General features: G+C 40.6%; 2 protein-coding genes across 2 annotated transcripts; both read right to left on the bottom strand.

The window, feature by feature from the left end:
- Positions 1–1981: 1981 nt before the first annotated feature.
- Positions 1982–5944, bottom strand: cnga2b (cyclic nucleotide gated channel subunit alpha 2b). The gene is made up of 6 exons (XM_029519832.1): positions 5844–5944; positions 5627–5737; positions 4894–5070; positions 4565–4672; positions 4339–4445; positions 1982–3468 (listed from the first exon to the last, which is right to left on the bottom strand). The coding sequence occupies exons 1-6, from the start codon at positions 5942–5944 to the stop codon at positions 1982–1984; spliced, it is 2091 nt and encodes a 696-aa protein (XP_029375692.1).
- Positions 5945–9651: 3707 nt separating this feature from the next.
- LOC115054145 (plastin-3) lies at positions 9652–23139 on the bottom strand. The gene is made up of 16 exons (XM_029519195.1): positions 23038–23139; positions 17594–17696; positions 17217–17368; positions 14804–14933; positions 14482–14614; positions 14279–14360; positions 14027–14192; positions 13768–13910; positions 13229–13324; positions 12938–13133; positions 11831–11909; positions 11598–11715; positions 11378–11508; positions 10733–10856; positions 10357–10481; positions 9652–10271 (listed from the first exon to the last, which is right to left on the bottom strand). The coding sequence occupies exons 2-16, from the start codon at positions 17652–17654 to the stop codon at positions 10139–10141; spliced, it is 1869 nt and encodes a 622-aa protein (XP_029375055.1). The 5' UTR covers positions 17655–17696; positions 23038–23139; the 3' UTR covers positions 9652–10138.
- Between the last annotated feature and the right edge of the window lie 478 nt (positions 23140–23617).

The raw sequence follows: 23617 nt of genomic DNA, 5'->3' as shown, positions 1-23617 counted from the left end.
GAAGATGAATGAATGAAAATGTCTTCTCTGCTTCGATATTTCGACAGTCCTCACCACTTGATCTGGATTTACAGAAATGTAATATTTATAGTGCATGGTATAAACACATGGAGATTTAGGTAGATCTTTGGCTGCTGTAAGAACGTTCCTGCTCTAAAAAGTTCAAGTTATTCCCTCTATTCACTGCAGTAGCCACACACACTGCACCAGTTGTCCACACACATGACATGTGTTGGCAAAAGTTTGAAATGGCAGGGGATCTGTTGGAGCTGGATGGGCGGGGACAGGATCGTGTGGTGCACCTGTTATGAGAACTGAAAGGAGTTGACAACAGCGTTTGTGCAGATGCAGCACCATGTTCATTTCAGTGGATTTAACGCGGTAACAAGCTGCATGCACAGACCTTTTTCCTGCCTTGGTGGTAGTAAATGGAACTGGTATTGTCAACAACATCAAATATGAATGATTATATGAACATCAGCAATGGTTAGAAAAGTCACAAGGTATTTATTACAAGTTGTGCTTGTTCAGGACTGTGTAGGATCAATTTGAATCCAACGTCAGCCATCCAATTATAATTCAAATGTTGCTAAATTCTGATAGGTGCATACAGCTGCATGACACCACTGATAAGCACTTTCATTTTAACATTAAACATCTGGCTCCAAAAATCATATACTGTTGATTCCCATCTTGAACAGTGGATTAACCAAGAGACATTCAAACTGGGTTGTGCTACTTAAATCACAGAGGAACGGCTGCATTTCTTTGGACTTATAGTAAACTTTTAATTTCAACTGCATTTCAGTGATATAGTTCCATTTTCAATACTTTAAAACATAGTCATCAAAATATTCCATTATATGTAACTATGAATCCACAGGACCTGGAAATCTAAAAATATAAAACTAGCCCAAGATTTTTTCATGTGCTGCATTCAAATCATATTTGATATTTGAGTCAAACAAGAGCTGTATTTGTTAGTTATTTCTAAGTGACACAAAAGAGACTTAGCATTGTAGAGTATGTTTAGTGTTTGACCAGACTATGGAAGGTAACTTCATCCCACCCACTCCTTCTAGGGCTGCAGAGGATATGCACTCATTACCTCCTGCCTCTTTATAACAGCCCGCTCTGCTGCGGGAGCATTGTTCCCACTGAGCTTATCATTACTGCTCATGTGCTTGACTTGGATCCCGGAATGTGAAGACCAAATAACTGGAAAATTCCCAGTCGTGCAATTCTCATAGTAAGTGTAACAGAGGAGTGGAAACGTAGAGAAAGCAGCTTAATCATTTTAATAAAAGTCTGCAAAAGTAAATGCAGTAGCAAATAAAAGTCACACCACTGAAGCCCATTTTCAACTCAACTGAAAAACTAAAAAAACCCAAAAAAAAACAGCAAATAGTGAGTGACTCACTTCACAGGAAGTGCAAATTATTCTAAATTCCACTGAAATGTCCCACAGAGGCCAAAGGGCGAAGGAAGTGTTATCATCTTAGTGCATCTGATTTAGTTGTAACTTAGAAAATTAGGACAATGGAAGATAATTGCAAATCCCCTCCTGCCATCTCTCTTCTGACTGCTTCTCCTGGAGGTGCAGCAACGGCCCAGGTCTACGGGCCGAGAGCACAAGTCAAGAGAACTGAATCCCTGTGCTGATGACGACAACCAGCAGTGCAGCAGCATTAGGCCCAAACTGGCCCTTTTCTTAGTTGCTTCATTTGCTGACTTTTTTCCTTCATCACTCATGTGTCCTCCATACTTGAGCAAAGTGCTCATTTGTTTTGGTGCAGTCAAGAACCCACAGACTGCGTAGGCACAGCAGTGAGGTTTCTTTTTACATTTATTGACATTCAGATGTCTCTACACTCAGCTGCACTGGAAAAACGTTCTCTCGGTGGAAGTTAGAGTGTCTCTTACTGAGTTTTCATCAAAGGACTTCAGATGCTCTAACATGTCCATGCTGAGGCAGTTACTGTTATGATGTTGGGCTCTTTCTGTCTTCTGTTTGCACATTATTCTGAAGTGAGGACCCCTTTGTACGGGCCACACCAGCAGGGTCTGCGTCATTGACTGTCTCTGCATAAGCATCTGATTCTCTGTTTGCGTCGGCGCCACAGTCCATTTGATTCAGATGCCGCTCCAGCAGAGTGATGCGCTGCTTGAGTCGTTGCTGAGTGTGTGTGTATTCACTGAGCAGACGGCCAAAGCGAGTCTGAAGTGTGTCCAGAGAGGACTCGAGCCTGTCCACTTTTTCCTCTGTGTCTTCTTTATTCAGCCCGCCGCTTTCTGTATTCTCATCCAACAGGCCCTCCTTCATCAGGATCTCCCGGCCCCTCTCCTCCAGCACAGCCTTGGCATCAGGATACTCGGTCACTGCTTCCATCAGTTCGTCCTTGGAGAGGCAGAAGAGATCAGAGTAGCCCAAGCTGCGGATGTTGGCTGTGCGACGATTTCCCATTTTACTACCTTTAATGTTCAGGATGCTGATTTCCCCGAAGCAGCTGCCAGCAGTGAGAAGGGCGTACTGTGTGACCCCGTCATCAGCCACCACGGCCAACTTCCCCTCCTTAATGATATACATCTCCTTACCTATGTCCCCTTTTCTGCAGATATAGTCCCCAGGACTGAAGACCTGCGGTCGTAGTTTGAGCACTAGCTCCACCAGCAGTCCCGCCTCGCAGTCTTGGAAAATACGCACTTTCTTCAGGGTCTCCAGATGTACATTAATAGCAATCTCAGCCCGCAATTTGTTTGGCAAGTTCTTTAACACCTCCTGCTCATCTACTGCTTTCTTGTTGGTCCAGAGGTAGTCAAACCATTTAATCACCCTTGTCTCCAGTTCCCTGCTGACTTTGCGGAAGTGCATGTAGTGTTTAATGGCATCGATCCGGGCTTGAAATTCAGCACGGGTTGCATTCATGTTGGCAATCATAGAGCCAACATTGCCCACAATCGTGGCAAAGATCAGCACCCCAACGAGAAAGTCAAAGACCACAAATAGGTACTCTTCATCTCGCACAGGCGCAGGCATCTCTCCAATTGTGGTGAGCGTAAGAGTGGACCAGTACAGACAGTAGACATAACTCCGAGTCAGGGAAGCGTACTCAGGCCTGGAGGTGTTTGGGAACACCCAAGTGTCCGAACCAAAGCCCAAAGACTTGGATATAGCATAGTAGATGCAGGCATTCCAGTGAATGATGACCAGGATGTAGAGCACCAAGTTGCAGATTCTGAAGATGTTGGGGTAGTTGGTGCGTGTCTCTGTGCGGTCAAAGAATTCAAACATGCGTGGGAAGCGCAGCAGGCGGTTGAACCTGAGCTGTGGCGTGTGGATGCCAGTGGAGATGTAGGCCAGGTCAGTGGGCAGGATGGACAGCACATCCAGCTTAAACTGCAGTGTACGGACGTAACTGTCTCGGAGCTTGGCGTGGTCCTTCACCAGCAAACCTTGTTCCAGGAAGCCTGAGAAGAGAGAGTGAAATGGATAGATCGCACATCAGTTAAGCAGTAATGCTTCACCTCAAACAAACCACTTCTTCATCTTCAAAGGGCCTCAAGCCAGACATGAGCCCAATTCCTGAATTTCTGTGGGGGCAACACTGATGGAAACTCATGTGACATCCACTGGTTTGTGAAGTGTTGTTTTTAAGCTCTGAGGTTGAATTTTGGATGAACAAACAAGCATCTGACCTGCTCTGTGCTTTGTCTGGCAAGTTGCCTCTTTTGGTGCAGGCTGTCAATAATGGCTTTGCCACACCCTGATGCATAAACTGCTTTATTGTCTGTTTTCCTCCAAATCAAAAAACAAAAACATAAAAAATAAATATCAAATTCTATTGAAGAAGACTTAAAACCGGCTGCTTAGACTATAAACTCATCAGGAAAACTTACCTGGCCAATAACCAAATGAGAAGTAAAGCCATTTTCCCAGTGACTTCAAGACAGCCTGAGTTCTTTTTACAACCAGTGGAGTTCCCCCTAGATTTATTGTTTGTCCATCTAAAGAGCTTTTAGCACCTTTCAGCACATTGCTTTCATGCATCATGCATGCTTGCAGTTTGAAAATATAAATAATGCTGGTTGTTAAACATTAAAGGGAATCTTTATGAATTGTGTTGTCACAGTATCTCAAATGTTGCCTAACACTGAATCTGCATTGGGCTAGATGATGGTGAGGTGACATTTACAATCCCACATGCCAATATTGTCCTATTTGTACGACACATCAGAATGATCGATATGTATCTGCAGTCACATGGTTGCACTGGGCTCCTCAAGGCTCAGCACCTCTGCATTCCGTCATGAAGCCAGAAGCTGTATTTTATGGGTTACCTGTGCGAAGTCGGACACAAATGTCCATGATGTACACAAAGTCAGAGAGGTAGTCCAACACCAGCCAGCAGATGTAATTGCCCACCTGTAATTTGTCAAAGCATGCCCTATGGATAAAAAGAAATGATTTACTGCTCCAGCCATGGAAGGAGACACACATCACTACATCCATCACCAGTCTTTTGAGACTGCAGGGCTGAATGAGGACAACTTGTAGTGTTATTACCTCGCGACAACAAGGAAGAAGTTGTACAGCACTGCGGTGGCGATAACAAATAACCAACGGTAGTAGGCGTTATCGGATGGGGAGACCACAAACAAATCCAGCTTTTTCCTGAAGGCACGGAGCGAGAGCAGACAACGCTGGCTTACATTTTGGCTAAATTGCCATTGTGCATATTACTGCTGCAGATATCCAGGAAAATAGAGCTGGCTGTAAGTTAATACAATAATTTTCAAAGCTAAATTTTATTGTCGTGTTTTGATAGTCATCTAGTGTGAATTGTAGGCCGCTCATCATCAGTGTGTAGTTGCAGCAGTGGCAGGCAGACCTACTTAAAGGTCCCCTTGGTGTTGTTGCCACTGGCATCTGGCTGCGTGTTGCTGATGCGACTGGGGGCCTTTCTCAGCTCGGGGCCCCGAAAGCGCTCCAGGAAGGAGTCGGGCCGCTCCTCCTCCTCCATCAGACTCCTGTGTGCCCATTCTCTCAGCCTCACCACCAGGCTCACCAGTCTGACATACACACGTTCATTAAAAAGGAATAATCTGTTTGCTGAAGCTTGAACAATATATTTTTTTTTTTTTTCAAGTTTCAAATATAACCCATCCTTTGTCATAAAATATTCCAGTTTGTGGATTGTAATGATTCCTCAGTTCTTCCTGCAACTTTTTTCAGGAAGCATGCCTTGAGAATTTTGTTCTATGAATCCTTTTGAATTGCAGTGATGTCTTTTTGGTCAAACTATTGTTTTTGTGATTTGTAGATTCAGGAAAAAAAAGGAACTTAAAGTAAGTTGAGAAGACCTTTTGTACAATGACAGATCAAGATCATAAACGTTTCCTCTGCTTTTACAATCCTGCTACGACATTTTGGTCGTCAAGGTTTCTGTGAGCTTGAAAAGAGTGTGCAGGTCATGTGTCCACTTAGCCACATAAAAAAAAAAGACATTTTTCTTACACATTTAAAAAAGTAACACAACCTTTGCCCAAAACAATAATGCATCCCTGGCTTTCTGTGAGCACAGGAAGCAACACAATAACACTTCACCTTCACCCGTCACAGCTTTACCTTGAGATAGCGCCGTTCCTTTGGAAAGAATTTCTGGAATTGCCTCCATGAGGATCGAGAGCAGCGACTCTTTGTAGCTCTGAGGACGTGTCATCACAGATGGACGGCACCCTGACAGATGAAGAGCGGAAACATGCGTGAGCTTTTTCTACATCCCATACTCTGCAAATTTATGAGACAGGTACGTCAGAAGAGACAACTGAAATGTTCTGGTCACCTGCTGAGGATGCTCTCAGCTCTCTCAATCTCCTCCTCCAAGGTGGTCTTCACTGACAGACTGTGGGGCGACCGGTCCCTCTCTGCTGCCTGGCCTGTCATCTTCAGAGCTGACTTTTCACCCTAAGAGGTGTTTATAGTTCACAGAGAGCCTCTTTGTTTATGGTGTGGATGACAGATTGTCGTTAGGGGAGGGGGGGTGGACGACTGGGACAGTCTACCTCAGTCCCTTACCTGGCACATCACACTGCAGACGTTGCTGCGGCAACTGAAACAGCTACAGGAGGAACTCAGTGTAGTTACATGCAGATGTGTTGTTTCGAATTTCTATCCACAAAGAGTAGCCAGCCCCCTCCCCACCTCAATAAACCATGACTACGGTGACATCCCCCCCTGCAGCACAGACAGGCGATGAGGTGTTTAGATGACTGTTGCTATTGTGTGACTAATTGGTGGATCATTAACGAAAACACACACACACACACAGTCCATATGAAGCTCGACAGCTCAGCGAAGCCATCAGCTGCTCTCCCCCAGGAGCCACATCTCTTAGGAAACCAGGGTGTATGTTAGAAGTGCCCGACAGCTGCTGCCAAATAAATGGAGGCGGCAAAAAACTGGTAATTCCCCCATAAATTGACTCAGCTATTATAATTTTTATTACTGTCTGAGTGGCCGGAAAAAAGCTGTGAGCCTTTTGTTCTGGTAATATTTTATTTCATGGGAATATTTCTCAACAATTTCAATTGAGGTTTCCCAGAATAAAACTCTCCTAATTATTGGATTAATTCCAGTTTCCTTGTTATGTAATCTAAATATTTGACAGCAGGCAGGCCAACTATTTAACGTACATGAAAAACAAGTTGTCAGTAATAAATGAAAAATGAATTTAGTGTTTTATTTCAGTTTAAAATCCTATTTTCCTCACAGTTAATACCAAATTGCAGACTATAACCTACATTTACTGTAAACTCTTCATGCCATCAATTCCAGTGACATGGCAGAAAGATGTTTTCTTTATGTTTGCAAATAAATCAATTTGACAAGTAAAAGATTAGGAGCCTGAACTTGCTTGTTTCACTTTTAACACACTACAAATGAATCTTACTTTTGCAATCAAATAGTGTTAAATAAATCTCAATGCTTCTACTTGACTTTTATATTTAACAAAAGCAACAAATGTGGATCATTGGCATAATAATGAAGTGTATATAAAAAGGCTAAACAAATCACAAATGTCCATATATATATTTATTCTTACCTTCAGTTTCCTTCAGTTACAGCAATAAACTCCTTATGGTGACTTTACACAGACACACCCAGAGCAGCTCTTTCCTGACCAGTCCATCCTTCGTGCCACCTGTGGATGTGACATGAGGAAAAATCAAACTGCATCAGACGCTTCTGAAAAAACAAAAACAAACAAACAAACAATCTGTCACAGGTCCCGTTCTTTTAACATTTTCTGTGATCTTCCTCCTGAGGTGTTTTCCTCTTTCCTCTAGGTGTGAAACTCAGATGGAGTGACTGCATATAGGAGGCTGGCAGGTTGGGGGATGAAGGGCGGAGAGATCTCTGAGAGGTTGAGAGCCCAGATGTCATCTTCAGACACAGAGGAGTCTTCTGGGACAACCTGTTGGCAGTTCCTCTCCTCTGTGTGTCTCTGGAGTGCAGGCAGGCAGTTCAACAGGTTATCCTATCGATGTGGATCTTCTGCTCATAAGCCCCACTTAGCCTTATACATAATTTATGTTTGACTATTTCCTTAAAACATGTTTTAGTGTTTATCCTCAAACAAACTTTTACAAACAGCCACTTTTCAACTTTAATGTTTGTTCTTAAAAGAGCATGATAATTTTTTTTCTTCCATTTCCTGCCTTGTTAACAGGGCCAGGGAAATGGCCCAATATTTTGTGTCGCTATGTAAATTATTCTATGGTAAGTTTTTTTTATCTTTTATTTATTTTTTTCTTCTTTTGCTAAGATGAAGTGGCTTTTCATTGTCAAATTGTCCTGTCCGTTTAAATGTTAAAACAGATTCAATGAATCAATTAAAATAATCTGGTATTTGTGATTTGATGGTTGACAAACTCTTTTTCCAAAGCAGCACAGACACACTGTTGTGCAAATAGATCTTGACAAGTGTAGTGATGAAGGTCTCTGGAGATGACCTCCTCATCATCCAGTTTTCTGTCAGAGCCTTTAACCAGTTTCTTGGAAAACTGGAGAATGGGAGTTCCTGAGCAGCTCTTTAGGGACGAGCACAGAGGATCAACTGAGATTCAGACTAGTGAACAGAAAACTACAACCTCCCACAGGGCAGTCAACAAACAGATCAAAGATGTGCCATAATTATGAAATCCCCCTATTCCCCCTGGTTAATCACATTATACATTATAAATGCTTGAAAACAAATAAAAAAAATGTTATTTTCACTTTATAATTCATGTTTAGAATATACTTCAAATTAACAGAACATATGTACATGTATATATATATATATATATATATATATATATATATATATATATATATATATATATATATATATATATGTATGTTTTTTTTTATGGTGTGAAATTTAAAACAGGGATTGTTTTACAATGAAGAGGAGGGAAGAACATAAAACATAAGGCAGTAACACAAACAGAACTTCAGACAAAGGGAAGCAGGGAGCAGTAAAAAAAAAAAAAAGTCAAGCCTGGATCATAAAGTTGAAGTCAGTAGCTTCTCTGATGTCGCAACCAGATCCAGATCCAGCAGATAGTTTGGTCAGGAAATGCAGGTGTTGAAATGGATTCATTTGAAATCAGAAAATGTTTTCCATATTTATTCATTTGAACAGTTACATTACATGAAGAAAGGTGAACTTAAGTTGTGGACAACTTGATGTCAGAAAATCATTATCTCATTTAACAATAGAAAATGTTGATTTTCAACAGGAAATTTTTTATCATATATATATATATATATATATATATATATATATATATATATATATATATATATATATATATATATATATATATATATATATATAGTTTGTGACTTCTATTTTTTACTTAGAGAATTTAAGTTTTTGATGACTCAAGTGATTAAAAAGAAAAGTTTTCCATTTTGTGTTGTAACTATTGTAGATTTTAAAACGTGTATTTAATGCAGAAGTTTTGATGGCTTAAGATAAAACACACAAGCATTTTTCAAAGTCATATTTATTGTTACATGTAGAGCACTTACAGAGTAGACATGAAAATGAGACCAAATGCAATTTGGTCACAGTCAAAGAATGAAATTATTGTTTATATTTGGTAATGTTGAATACAAAGGAAAAAGGGAAAACCTCAAAGCGCAAATACAAGTCATCTTTGTGACAAGAAGAAGGCACAGCAGAAGCCAGGAGAGTCCAGTCATCCTGCTCCTCATCCAAAGTTACAGACCAAAAAGAAAGGGGGAAAAAAAAAAAAAAAAAACAAAAAAAAAAAACACAAAAACCCCAACCCCCCTCCCCCCCAAAAAAACCAACCAAACAAAAAAAACAAAAAAACCAAACAAAACCACAACTGACAAACAAACAAAACAAAAAGACCAGACACCTCAAGAAAAGCATTTACCTCATGAAATATTCCAGAGAAACAAACAAATGATGAGTATAAACACAGAGAGCACATCAGGTTGGCCATCATGTGGATTCTGTATGTAGATATGTAGAAGTTTACTGTGCCAGTTATTAAGACATGCTTGTACTTCATTCAGTGAGAGGGAATGATTGGGTGTTGGTTGACGTGTGCTGCACCCAAACATCCCAGTACTTTTTTTTTTTTTTTTTTTTTTTTTCTTCAAATAACCTTGTCAAGCATTTTTTGATGAAGCAAGTATGGTATTTAGGAATGTGTGTTGCTTATTCAAGAATATAATTAACTTATCAGTCTGGGTAAAAATATGTAAACAACCTTACAGCTGTAAATATGCATACTCGCTTAAAAAACAGTATTCTTAGAGTTCTGGATATGGAAAGTAACAAGTAGTCTCCGTAATACGAGACCCATCTCTTCGTAAAGTTTAGGAATCTGATCCACTTTAAATAAGTGGACTGCAATCATTCTTCAGTAAATGCCATCGTTCATCAAAAGCAGCAGAGACGCGTGCCAATTTATGATTCTGGATCAATTATTCTCCTTCAAAAAATAAAACAAAACCAAAAATATTTGTACTCATTCAGCTGGGGTAGCACTTTAAAAATGCTAATGGCTTGTGGGTACAGGTTTTACAAGTGCCATAATGATCCCAGTCAGTCTCTTAGACCCGCTTCATCCCCCGACCCATCAAGCAGGCAAAGACTGTCATCACCATTTTGGGTTTGACCTCCACAAGATCATCTGGTAGAGCGTAGACGCGGGCTCCTATCTTCCTCGCCATAGAGACGGCATATCTAGGAGGGACAGAGAGGTTATCTCTAATAGGAGTGTGTGTGTGCACACTAGTTACCAAATAAAGGTAAAAGGCTTCTCTCTTACTTGGCATTCTCATGCTTGTCGTCCTCAGAGAGGCTGCCAGTTTTTATCAGCTCGTGGTTGATGCTGCCGGGCTGGATGGCGTCTATCAGTTCCAATACTGCCAAACTGCTGCTGATCTCCTTGTCCTGATCCCCGCACAACACACACCCATTAAGAATCACACAAGTTCATCTGACGAGTGAGGAAAGCTGACACTGCCTCTAGAGAAAATTGCAATAAACTGCCAAATACTGGGGATTGAGAAACTCACTGTATTTCTAACTCAGTACATTAAACTGAATATTTATGTGTATGTTTTTGTCATATACATTAATGGAATCTAGACAGAAAAGTCTGTTCACATTAATGTGAACAAAAACAGGACAAAGAGCTTTACCTTAAAGCTTGAAATTTTGGTTGATTTTCCAGCCTCTGCCAAAGTTTTGTTCACCCAGTTTACAATGATGTCATCATTTACTTTCTGTCCATCTCCCAGTTCTTCCAGTACATTCAATGTATATCTGAAAGAGTGGAGAGGCAGCTTGTTTATGATGCTCCTTAGCATGTAACCATTTTTCATAGATGTGACAGATCGGGAAAAAAAAAAGAAGCTTCAGGTTTGAAAATGTGTAACTTTCATTTTAAGAATCACATGATCTAGTTGTGCAGCGCAGACTTCTGTATCTTTGTGATTTTTGGGTCACACTGGAAACTCTGACACAAAGAATACAAAAAAATTTGGAACTTTTAAATGTGTCAACACAAATCCTTTGTCATAGGTGCCAACTGAGTTCATGGAAATGTGGTCTTGAGGAACAAACAGCATTTCAAATACCATGTAAACGTATTGACTGGAGGACAAAATGTGCACGCAAATATTCTCAGTGTAGCTGAGTAGTTTTTTGAAAGCAAGATGTCATTTTTAAATATATTTCAATGCATGAAAATAATTAATGTTAGCTTAAGCTCTAAAGAGCATTTAAAAGAAGCTGACAAGTTAAATCCACCATGCTTTCACCCCATTGTGTCTATTTTGCCTCACCTTCTCATAAGCTGCCACACCAGCGCCAGAGTTAGGGTAGCGTTGCCATCGTTCAGGTCCTGCCCGCCGATGCCAACGAGGGAGAACTTGGCTGTTTTGCCCAGTTCCACTGCATAGTTACAATTCTCCAACTAGGGCCACACAATTAAAATGTTGGCAAGAGACATTCAAAATGGGGATGATTTTTATTTTCATTGTGATCAAAATAAATAAAAGCTACCTTTTTCATGTTGGTTCCCAGCTTGGGGTAAGGTGGCTTGTTGACCTTATTGTTCCAGTCAACAGGCACTTTAATCTTCTCATAGAGTTGAAAGATAACAATGGCATCCTGTAGATCTCTGTGAGACAGGAATACATTCGATTATTACCATTAAATACATACAAGTATCCCAACAGCTGTGAAAACTGGTGAGGTGAACGTCAGTTTGTGTCTCAAGACATATTGGTACATACCCATACAAATGATTGACATGTGGGTTCACTCCCAGAGAATTCATCCAGTTTCGGAATGTCCTCTCTTCTCTTGTCTCACCTAGGCAGCAAAGGATCATGGGATCAGGGGATTTCCATGTGATGTAACTGGAAGCTCAACTCAGTAACAGTCATGAGCTTCTAAATATGCAGAGATGAATAGGCCTGGTGTATTTCTGCTTTCACTCTATTGAGTCATCACTAACTGGTTGATTTACAATGTGCAGACACTGAATGTGTCGATGTGTATCCAGAAGGAGCCAAAACTTGGGACCTGCTGTTGTCACTTTCTAATAGCTAAATTAGTTTGTATCCCCAAAATGAGCCTTGGGGGGTTAGTCAGTTGACTACAACAAAGGCTGTTTGTTCACAGCTGCTTTTCTCAGGCTGAAGGTCTGCTGCTATTGAGCCAATGGATCTGAAAACCTGTTTTGTTGGTCAGCTTCCTTCTTGTATCCATGGGACCACACTTTAATTTTTATAAAGCTTAAAATTTTGTGAGTTGTGGTTATTTCACACACGAGATGTCTGTATTTGTGTCTTTGTCTGGTCTCTGGTCTGAAATGAGCTCCTGGGGAAACATAACTAGAACACGATGGCAGCTGTGGGCCTGTTAGCTCATATTGGTGGCAGCTGTCAAACAAATGCAATTAAGCCCCACCCACCTGATGAAACAGTATCAGAGTTTGTGTTAAATTCTTAATAAATTAAATCAGACAATTTTATGGCTATGCTGACAACAGCCAGGTCTGGAGGTATTTTGTTTTCAGCTTGTCCATCTGTTCATGTTTACAACCGTTCCCAATTCTAATGATTGCAATATCTCAGTAATGTCAAAGGTCAAAGTAATCTCATACAACCCATTCTTGAGCACAACTGACTAGCCATACATTAATGACACAACATAACTGAAAGATCTATAAGTATTAAATGAAATGGTACCTTTTATATATTAAGGGTGAAAAGTCAGATTCACTTTGAAAACAGCTCAGGCTATTATGTAATGTCTTCTAGTTTTAATGAATTATGAATTTATTTTTACATGAGATTAACACTAAGTTAAATATCCAGTTCTCTTGCTCTCCATACCTTCCAACAGCCCCCAGTCAATGTCTTCATTCTCAGGTTTGGTAAGTGCTGGATACTTATTGAACAGATTGGCCACAAAAGCCAGGTTGAGTTTGGGGTTTCCACTGACAACATCAGCCGGGGTGACAAACTGTCGACAACTGAGCCTGTCGGCCTGCTGTAGCATGGCTTCTGCCCTCTTCATGTCATCCTTCTCCTGAACAACACACAGAGAACACGCTCTGGTCAGAGACATCGTACAGCTGTGCGCATGTGATGAAGGTACCCAACTGTGAGCTTTTCAGGGCTTACACTGAAGCCTGCCATGCTGATGTCTATGCGAGGTTGGTCTTCGTCTGTGCCTTTTGGTGAGATCTGATTCAGCAGGTGGAAATAGGCCCTTGAGTCCTGGAACATATTTTAACAACCATTCACAATTAATTTGATATTTGGGTATCCCAGCAATGCGTTCTTCTTTAAGTGCTTATTGCATTTTTATTAGAATACCTTTTTGAAAATCTTTCCTTTGGTATATATTAATGTTTCTTTATTACATTTTCAGTAATAGTTATGGAATTAAAAGCTTGAGTAACAAATATTTGCAAAATAAAAGAATATTTGACTTTTCTGAATCTTAATCCCTCCATAAACATTTGTCACGATTAGCCCTTCAAGAATATTTTTGAAGCAGTGGAGGTGTTTATTTAACATTTGGCTGCCTCGTGTGGTGTGCAGACAGATGTCTATCTTGCTGAGTTAACTTTGTTGAAGATACAAAAAAAAAACAAAAAAAAAAAACAGACAAAACACCTGCAGATACTTTTACAAAACCCACTGAGCTGAAGGCTCACCTTGATGTCAGAGCTGAAGTTGTTGATCTTCTGCCAGCCAGCATTTTCCAGGTGAAAGTTTGCCCAGCGTAGCAGCAGTTCTTCTGGAGACAGCTTCATCAGGTCCTCCAGTGTTTCCCCATCTCTCAGCAATGCTGCCAGCGCTATCGAAACGCGTTAATGATTGGTTAGACTACTTAACAAAAGACCAGGACACACTGGTGACAGGAGCACAAACTCAGACATATTATGCAATGGACACTCAACAAAAGGCCCCTACCCTCATTTCTGCTGAGCTCGATGTCAGCAAACAATCCGATTTTGATGATCTGCCACAGCAGGCCCAGCACTAGATGGGGTTTCCCCTCTTTCAGGTCTAAAGCACCAATGTTCACTACATGGCACCCAATGGCAGATGCTGAGTTCAGGGCCAGGTTCAGATTCTCCTGCAAGGTAAAACGTATCAGCTGTTGAAAGAGTTGCATTAGAGTGATGGGGGGAAAAAAAAAAAAAAACATTCATATAGACTAACCTGTATTGTAAACGGTGTCAGCTTCTTCTTGTTGATGGTCCTCTCATCTATAGTGTCTGGCACTGACAGGTTAATCATTTTGCTGTATACACAAACAAAACCAAACATTGGTTTTTATTAACACTGCATCAGTAAATCGATGCAGTGTGGAGTTTAAGGGGAGACCTGTGCTGTCTGCTTTAAGTGGAAACAGGATGTCTTACCAAAGTACTATACCATCCCCGACAGATGTGAAGAGAGAGTCTGTGTTGGGATCCATGGGCAGGACATGTTGGCAGTCAGGATCTTTTTCCAGAGCAGTGTTGATCCAGTTCACAAAGGCATATCGCTCCTCCTCTGAAAGTGTGTACATGCATACAAACATCAGTTAGAAAAAAAACATCAAAACAACATGATGTTGTGGTATGATTTTGTTCATGAAAGGTTTCTTCAATGTTAAATACAGCCTGCATGTCAGTTGTAGAGGGTATTAAGTCAACACTTCATGAAAAACATTAGCAGTGATCTTAGGACTGTGTGACTTACCAGAGAATGAGTGTTGTGTGCCTTCGCTCGACAGCTCAGACGTCCCTCCAATAGCCAAGATGCCTTCTTTTCTGTTGATGACTTTGCGGAAAGTTTTTGCAATTTCACTGCCCCTCAGTTCTTGGACAATCTGAAACAGGCACCAAAAAAATAAAAAATAAAATATATATAACAACTACTACTTAACCGCATATTTCCAATGTTTTTGGTTTAGGCTGAAAAATTATGGAATATTTAAGGTTTACATAAATTTTTACATTTTACATTTACCTTTTAATTTACAGAGAAGTTGTACAAGTAAACCAATTTAAACAGAATATCTAAAGCCATTTCTATAAATTGTGTCAATAATGAAATTGGCAGAATGATTTACCTTTTCTCATGGAGGGTATTTATTTCCTTACATAGAACAATTTAATTACAATCAACTTTGTATCTTCAGATCAATCCAGTTCAAACCCATTGTGTATAAATTTAGAACACAAAGAAAAAAAGAAAAAAAAAAGATCTTGAATTCAAAGAATGAATGGTGAAAAAATGGTGGTGCTTGAACCCTGTTGTCTTATCATGCTGCTGTTAACCATCATGACAGCCAGGGTCACTTGGCAGACAGCTGTGCTGATGGAATTTCCCTTCACTGTCATTACAACACAAAGTAAACCTACCAGATACAGGACTGAGAAAAGGTTGAGAGTATGGCCAGTAATTGAGTTTTAAACAATATAAATGGGTTGAAAAAGAGCATTTATTACTATGAAAGGTCCAGGACAGTGTCAGTTTGATGGGTTCATAAAAGCAGCTGATGTTGTGTTGTGCATTTAAGTACACTGGGGATTTAATATGAGACATTACTTTCAGTATGCATCTAATCCAAGCATTACAGTGCTGAGTGTGTGTAACTGCCAGTATGTGAGCAGTGTTATCAACTGTAACAGTAAACCACCACAGCAACAGCTATTATCATCCCTCACCACCCTAACACCATCCTCAGGTTTGTCCCTACATCCCAACATTAAATAATTACCTACAAACATTAAACCAGTCTCAACTACTAATGAGTCTACAGGGAGCTCTGTGGTGAGAGCACATGGCTTATCAGTGACACACAATATGTGAGCAGTTTCAGTCAGAGCTCGTTTTCTATTGTAATTTGTGTGATACTTCCTGGGGCCAAAGTTATCACAACTTCATCGGTGACCACATCCCCAGAGGCGGTGATGTGACCACAATGCGCTATTCAGCCTGTGACTGAAAGATTTGTTTAAAAGCATGGCACACTTTGCCACAAACATACACAAGGTCACAGGGTGCTTGCTTGCATTGTTTGTGCACTCTAGGTAAAAGAGGTAACTGCAAAAAGACAATTGTTGCATGAGTGATGGAAACTGCAAATTTAGCAAACAGCTCCTTTCCTTGTGTGGAAAGGTGGTGAGAGGATATTTACAGTGAGCCCACACACATCTAGTTTGTTTTCATGCATATAATAATAATGATAATAATAAAATAATGTATAGTGGTGCGTACGGTTTTATCAAATCAGTTTTAAAGCTCACAACCAAACAGAACACAATGGTACAATACCATATCTCAGCCAAATGGGAAGACCTGGCTATTATCCCCTTTCCACAAGCACATGAACATCACCGTATAGAATTAGAACAGTTTGCCCAATTTTATTGAATTGTTTCTCTGAAACATGTAATTGTTGATTTAATCTATTTAAAGAGTTGTGTTTCTTTATTTTGAAAGCTGCAGTATCAATAAAGCTTAGCATAATAGCTGTGATATAACAGTCAACTTTGGAAACACCTACAAAAGAACAGATACATCCTGGGAAGGTTTATGTATGAAACATAAAGTAACTCAAATTGCAACATATAATGTTGACTGAAACATGTCCCAGTTGGGGACAGAGAAGATGATCCTTCTAAGCTTCTAAGATCATGAAACTGAATTTTCTTTCACCCAGTGATTATCATATTAAGGGTTAAGCTTAAAAATATACAACCACACATCCTAAAACAATACATCCAAACAATTATATGGTGACAAAACACAACTACACCCTCCCTATCTTGAGATTTTGAGTCATGCAGTGCTCCTGTCCTGAGGGAGAGGCTATGAATGGCTTCTCGCTCTAAATCACTGCTAAAACAAAATACTGGAACTCGCACCACTTTGCTGACTTCACTTCCACATTCCCTGAGCATTTGTGTGTGGTTTGCAAAGGCCTTCAATGTCCTGCCGCGCATTTTGCTGCTTCAAGTTGCTTTGCAAAGCTGGCCCACTCAGGAGGGCGAGGTATTCTCAGGCAGAGCAGAAAACAGACCAACTTATTGAGTAAGAGCAGCTCCGTACAGACGGTGAAAACTCGGCTGGCTCTGTGAGCTGCTTCGAGCTCTTCTTGACTTACCGACAAAAACTCATCAAAGCTGATCTTATTATCCTTGTTGCGGTCAAGCTTTTGGATGATCTCTCGAACCATGTATCCAGGTAAGGCATGGCCAGCCTCTTTAAGAAGCTCATGGAGTTCAAAATCACAGATATATCCATCGCTGTCCAGATCTACACAAAAAAGGACTATTAGATACCAACATTTATCACAATTTACACATTCAGTTACAGTTTTTGTTAATAACTTATGTCTACAAATAAATGATAATAAATACACACCAGAAGTTAGATGTGGTTCGAAATATACCAAAAATATTTAAGTCTGTATTATTTTCTTTACACTATTGTTAAATGAGCTAACAACAGACTGTTGCAGTAAAAATGGCTTTTACTCACCAATTTTCCCAAAAATCTCCCTCATCTCCTCCATCTCCTCTTTAGTAATCTTTCCAGACATTTTTCTGTGATTGACCGTAGGTGGTCAGTCAGAGAGGTGGGACTGCAGAGAGAGAAAGTGCAATGAGTCATCAGCATCAGCTTCCTGAAAACCTTTTCAGGGACCTTTCAATCCCTGCAACTTTTACAGACGCCCATATGCCTCTGCAAGGGAATATGAATGCTCAATGCCCAAGTCCTCACTTTCCCTGGCCCCTTACAAACACAGAAGTGACCCTTCCTCTTCAGAGGAAGAGAATATAGCTCTCCCCCAATCTTCTGTCAAGAATCAAAAGCTTTGCACTAGTCCTCCTCTGATCCACAGCCATGCTGTTCATATCTACTGTTCTCTTTAGCCCTTTTCCTTTTCCAAACACATCTCTCTACCATAATCAAAGTTATTTCCTGTTACTATTGTATAGCAAGAGACTATTTTCTGTCAAGAAAAAAGAAGCCCACTGAGGCTGCTTCATTCTTTAGTACATTTTTTTCCATTTGATACAACCCCCTTATCTGCATTGTTCTACAAATCTAAAATATACAACAAATGTAATGACTTTATTTTAGCGATACATAATCCTTCATGATAACTGAGCAAAAGCAACAGTTTAAAGTTGCAATATCACACCACGGTAGTTTTGTGAGGGCTCTGAACCTAAAATCCTTAATGCCTGCTTGCCATGAAGTTGCTTGAGTTTTATTTCATAATAGCTCAAGAGAAAAGTTTCTTCACTTAGAGGAGATTTCCATTGTAATGCAGAAAGACTGAAGTGAGTCACAAAACAAGACTAGAAAAACTCGGTCTCCAAGTTGTTTTGCCTGAAACCAAAAACACTGTGCTCGCAAACTTCTCTGAGGCAAGCCGACCATCTGAAAATCACTGAAAATAAGGAATTCCTCTGAGCGCCCTCTTCCCGTTCTGCAGTAGCAGAGGAATGCATGAGGCCTTGGTAGAACGAGCCTCACTCCACACAGAGGTGAGGAGAGTGTGCTGCCTCGCTCACTTAGAGCTAAACTGGTATGATGGCATTCCTCTCTGAAAGTGTTCAGAAAAAAAAGATGAGGTTTATATATTGTGGTAGAATAAGGGACACTGACTTTTCCCAGCAGAAAAGTGTTGCTGTTTCTTGACTTGAAGTAGAGACTATTGTTGTAGTTTGTTAGTCAGAAATCTTAGCCATGGACATTTAGGTTTCCACAATATAACATGGCTAAAAAATCATATTAGGGAATAGCTGTGTGTCCAGTTCTTCAAATTGATCATGTCTCACCTCATTATAGGTAATTAATCTATGTCTCAAGTCAGTGATTCCACCCATCCAGTCTTTCTGACAAGAGCAACATCACAGGCACATTCAAGTAGATGAACAATTAAGAAAACTTCAGTAACTGAGCTTCCTCTTTCTTGAATGAAAGGTTTAGGGGGTTTGTACTCAAAGATTATTCAACAGTAGCAATGTGGAGTCAGATATGACTCAGTTCCTATGATGCTATTCGTAAAGACAAAACAAAGTGATGGCATGATGCCACTTGGCCAATTAAGAATGAGTTGGCTTCCAAAGTCATTCAGTTAAAATCATGTTTGTTTTGATTTCATTGATGATAAAGGAAAATAAGGCCAAATATGGCAGAAAACTAGCTCTGGATCAGCAGAAACAGAGATGCTTTTAAATGGCACTCCATGAATCATAGAGGACAGGGTGTTTTTCTTCTACAGAGTAATACTAAATCAGGGCAAGCACAAACTTCTGACTAAACGATTAGGAAAAATGACGATGTCAGTGTTGCTATATTTAACATTTCTCCAAATGGAGGTGAAATGTGGCTGCTGAAGTCAGCCCAGCTACAACAAGAACCAACAAACATTACCTCATTTGCCAGCCCTTGTCATACCGTCGACAGAGGCAGAATGAAAACAGAAGAGGGGTTAAGTACATGGAGCAAGGGCACAGATGGCAGGCGACAAATGTGAGACGCATCACTGGTGGTACCGAAGAATAGGGGGTTTGTAATCACTGCTACAAACCATGGCAATAAATCTTGTGTAATACTAGAAAATGAGTCCAGAGTGTCAGGATCCAAACACAGTTGCTGTCTTTGACAGCTGGTCTTTGTGCTCTTGGACACACACAACTGAATTCTCATGCACTCTTCTCAATGCAAAACCAATATCCTAAATAAGAGTGCTCACATTTGTTAAGAGTATATCAGTACTTTAAAATCATTATTCAAATGTTGGTTAATCTTGGTTACAGTGATGCATTTCAGTAGAGGAGCATGATGCTGCCATACCTTCTTTCATACATAGCCAAGTTTTCCAGTATTGGATGATCTTGCACTTGTCAAATGAAGAAAAGTTCAAAATAAGGCTCCAATTATATAAAATTAAAACAAGTCTTCTACCTGCAATTCTGTGGATGTTTATCAGTGGCATTCAAATAGCAACTGGATTTGCTTTGTAGTCTTCAACATTTCATCACTCATTCAGGAAGTTTTCTGTTCTCTCGCCCCTTGTTGAATTTGACTTGAACATCATCCATACACAAACACCATTGTTGATTAATGAGCCAAAGTTAGCACATTGCTGCTGTTTACAATTGCCTTTGATGGATCTTTGAATCAATTTAAAGTGGAGGTCTGCTCCCAGATGGCTGAATTAAATGTGCAGACCTGACACACCCCGCCCCGCCAGTGTCTCGTCCTTACAGTTACATGGGAAATGTGAGGCGCACAAATAGATTGGGCACCCTTCCCAAATGTGGTCAAGTTCATATGCGCACACACCCAACTTAGTCTGCAAGAATACAGACATTTTTACTCAGTCACAATCACACACAGATGTGAAACGCACTGACTCATAAACACCAGAAAGTCTGTAGCATTAGCCTCCTATTTCCTTTTCTAGCTGTGTGACTATGGTAAGCTGAGCCATACTGACAGGTATGGAGCAGGTGACTGCAACAAAGGCTGTATGTGCAGTTTGCACATCTTTGACATCCTGTGCAGCTGCAAGTATTAAAGCCTAGGCTGGATTTAAGGGCTGTACAAACATTTTTGAAGTGTGACTATATGATGAATAATACTGGAAATATTCAACAAAATGGTCCCTTGATAGCATCTCGTACCACAAAGAGCTAACCTCCACAACTTGCTCTTTATATTACACTATTTTAACCAAACAAAAGTATAAAGCCGTAGTAAATCATGCTGGGTGTTTGAGAGCTGTGCACAATTAAGCAAAGATTCATGTCACTTATCTGTTAAGAATGCCATTAGACAGGTTATTGAGGTGCTGCTGGATGACTTAAGGCTGTTACTGCTGCAGGTAAGCAGCCACACCTACAAGGGTTTGCCATTCCGCAACGCTGGAAAAGCATTGTAAAGCATCATCATTTAAATGCCTCATAGCCAGACATAAGCCATAATAACTATTAAGTACCACCCTTTCTTCACTAAAGCATTTCACCCTTGAACAAGTTACTGCATCCCAAAAATTGGTTACACAAGATAGCAAATGTAGGGGGTTATACAGCCCTCTGATTGGAATGAGCTTTCTGCTTAATGAAGCTAAACAGGACGAGATCAATTGCAAGTATAAGTAAGTGACTTGATCACTTTCACTACATTGAAAAACAAGTGCAGGTGCCTGTTTAAAATCATGGCAGCACAGAAAGTGGGCCAACCTGTTCATGCACACAAGTGTGAGCATACGCAAGTGCGGAAACAAAATATAAGCCCACTCCCTCCTCCTTCTTGACTGTCTGGTTTGTCCTTACAGAGATAGCATCAAGCATGCAACGTCTGTTTTGACACACCTACAGTACAGACTCTCATGTGGCTCTGTAGCATGAGTAGAGAAAACTTACATTTTGTTTTAGCTGCTGTGAAGCATAGTACAAATACCACACATGCACGTTCATGGGCAATTTGACCACACCAATCATGTTAATGACAGACAGGCTTGAAAAATGCAGCCTTTTCTCTTTCCCACAAAGGAAGTGCTAACAAAATCTTTTTCCAGTGCTGAAGGAAAAAAAAAAGAAAAAAAAAAATCAGATGCCATAATGGTTTATTTTTGTCTTTTAGAACTTAACAATTTCAACATTTTCTCTGCTGAAGTGTGCAACTGTACAAGCAAAACAAAATTTTAACCAAAGCTAGACAGAGTGAAATGATGAATAGGAAATGCAGGCTACGAATGAGCAACTGTATTCACAACATGTCTGTTGTTCCAAGTAACAATATTTACCCAGTTAAAATGTGGGTTTTCCTGATGTTATCAGACTGCCTTGCCGCACAGGGCTGTTCCAACAGTGAACAACAATTGGGATCCCAGATGTACGTGTATAGTGCAACCCCAGATGGTCTACAGGAAAAATCTGGGAAATCATTCAGAGAAGTAAACATCTACATAGGCCAGAGGGGAGGGGGAAAAAAAAGATTAACTTTATGGACTGCTTAATGTAAGTCTCAAAACGATGACCAACCATCCCTTACCAACTCACTGTGACACCCACTAAAACAAAGAGTAATTTCTGACGGTGGACCAGTTGTCCCAACTCACGTTATGGGAGTGAAACTTCTCTTTGTAAAATATATCACACCACATGAAAGAAATATGACAGACCACGGGGTGGGTGGGTGGGTGTGTGGAGGGGGACAGATCTATTTACCAGAGAGTAAAACATTTACTCTGATTGTTCTGGCATCATATGAATGTGTAAACATAAAAAAAAGAAAACGTGGTCCTTCCCTGGACCAAACAAAGAGGTTACTCACACCTATGCATGTAAAGGACTGTGTGATACTGGGCTTCACCTTGTGTAAAGACTCTATGAGTGATTGTGTTTATGTGTGGGTCATTCATGTGCTGGCGAGGATCCCAGTAACATTAAAAAAGAGTAAAAAACTACTGCAGGCTCCACCTATACGGCTTCCTCCGGTAGCTGGTGTGAAAAATGAACGAACCAGTCTGCGTCCAGCTCGCCCCTTTTTGTCAAAGTCGCAAATGTGAATCAACATTTTCACAACCTTTTAGAAAACGCAGACCTGATGAATCATTTCCAAACCACCTACAGAAATGGCCAGTTTCTGGCCAGGGAGCATTTGACTCCCAAGAGACCTGAATAAAAACTTTGAGCCGCTGTTTTGCTCTACCTCTCCTGGAGGATGAGCAGGCTTCAGTCAAGGTGCAGCTAAAGCTAGCCGGCTAGCGACAAACATGCAACTTTTACGGACAGGAAACTCTCCCTGTTCAGCCTGCACATCCACTCTGAGAGCAGCGGACAGCAGCTCCGTCGGGGCACTTAGACCCAGACCAGGCTCCTATTTCAGCTCACGGTGCCGGGCAAACTCTGCCCGTAAGTCGTGGCCAGACTAGAAGTTGCCAGGAAATTGGTACTCACCGTCGGTGCGCCTGAAATCCCAGACAGCGTCCAGTCTGGATCCTGCTGCTCCACGTAGAGACAAAGTACACGGCGCTGGGAGCGACGCCCCGCCCCGCCCCGTGACGTCACCGCCGGACTCAGTCTGTAGAGTATTGTCCCAAACACAAATGACTCTACATACGAAAGTTATATGTTTAGAGTAATCATGGCATTACAATGAACGGCATCAACGTTTTGTATGGTGCATTGATACACGCTATTTATTCTCAAATCACACACCCGTCACTGTTGTAAAGTTCAGTTCGCGTTAAAGGTGTGAATGTGAGAGTTACTGATAATGCTGTGAAATCCGCTGGTGAAGAGCGTGAGCCTCAGTCGTCGGCCTACATGGATGCATGGATTAAAATGTAGAATTCAATGTCTGCTGAGGCCAGATGTTGGAATCAGTAAGCGAATGAATAAAAGTTTGTCTGAGAGAGGCATAAACAGGGGCAGCACAGTATTTCTGTAATTTAATTGAAAATTATTTGTGAATATTGGGTTTCTCCAATTTATGATGTAAGAGGACCATTTTAAGTCCCAGTTGCTTGATTAAAGG

The sequence above is a fragment of the Echeneis naucrates genome, chromosome 14, assembly GCF_900963305.1.
Source record: "Echeneis naucrates chromosome 14, fEcheNa1.1, whole genome shotgun sequence".
Lineage (NCBI taxonomy): Eukaryota > Metazoa > Chordata > Actinopteri > Carangiformes > Echeneidae > Echeneis > Echeneis naucrates.
This window is presented reverse-complemented; position numbering and strand designations above follow the sequence as displayed.

Bases quoted from the DNA above. Each gene is read 5' to 3' on its own strand.
- cnga2b (XM_029519832.1), bottom strand. From the start codon at position 5,944: ATGACAGGCCAGGCAGCAGAGAGGGACCGGTCGCCCCACAGTCTGTCA. The intron at 4,673-4,893 runs GTAGGTCTGCCT...CCGTGCCTTCAG, and splicing joins AACACCAAGGGGACCTTTAA to GAAAAAGCTGGATTTGTTTG. The intron at 4,446-4,564 runs GTAATAACACTA...TTTTATCCATAG, and splicing joins TTCTTCCTTGTTGTCGCGAG to GGCATGCTTTGACAAATTAC.
- LOC115054145 (XM_029519195.1), bottom strand. From the start codon at position 17,654: ATGTCTGGAAAGATTACTAAAGAGGAGATGGAGGAGATGAGGGAGATT. The intron at 17,369-17,593 runs GTGAGTAAAAGC...TTTTTTGTGTAG, and splicing joins GGAGATTTTTGGGAAAATTG to ATCTGGACAGCGATGGATAT. The intron at 11,509-11,597 runs GTAGCTTTTATT...GTGTGGCCCTAG, and splicing joins TGGGAACCAACATGAAAAAG to TTGGAGAATTGTAACTATGC.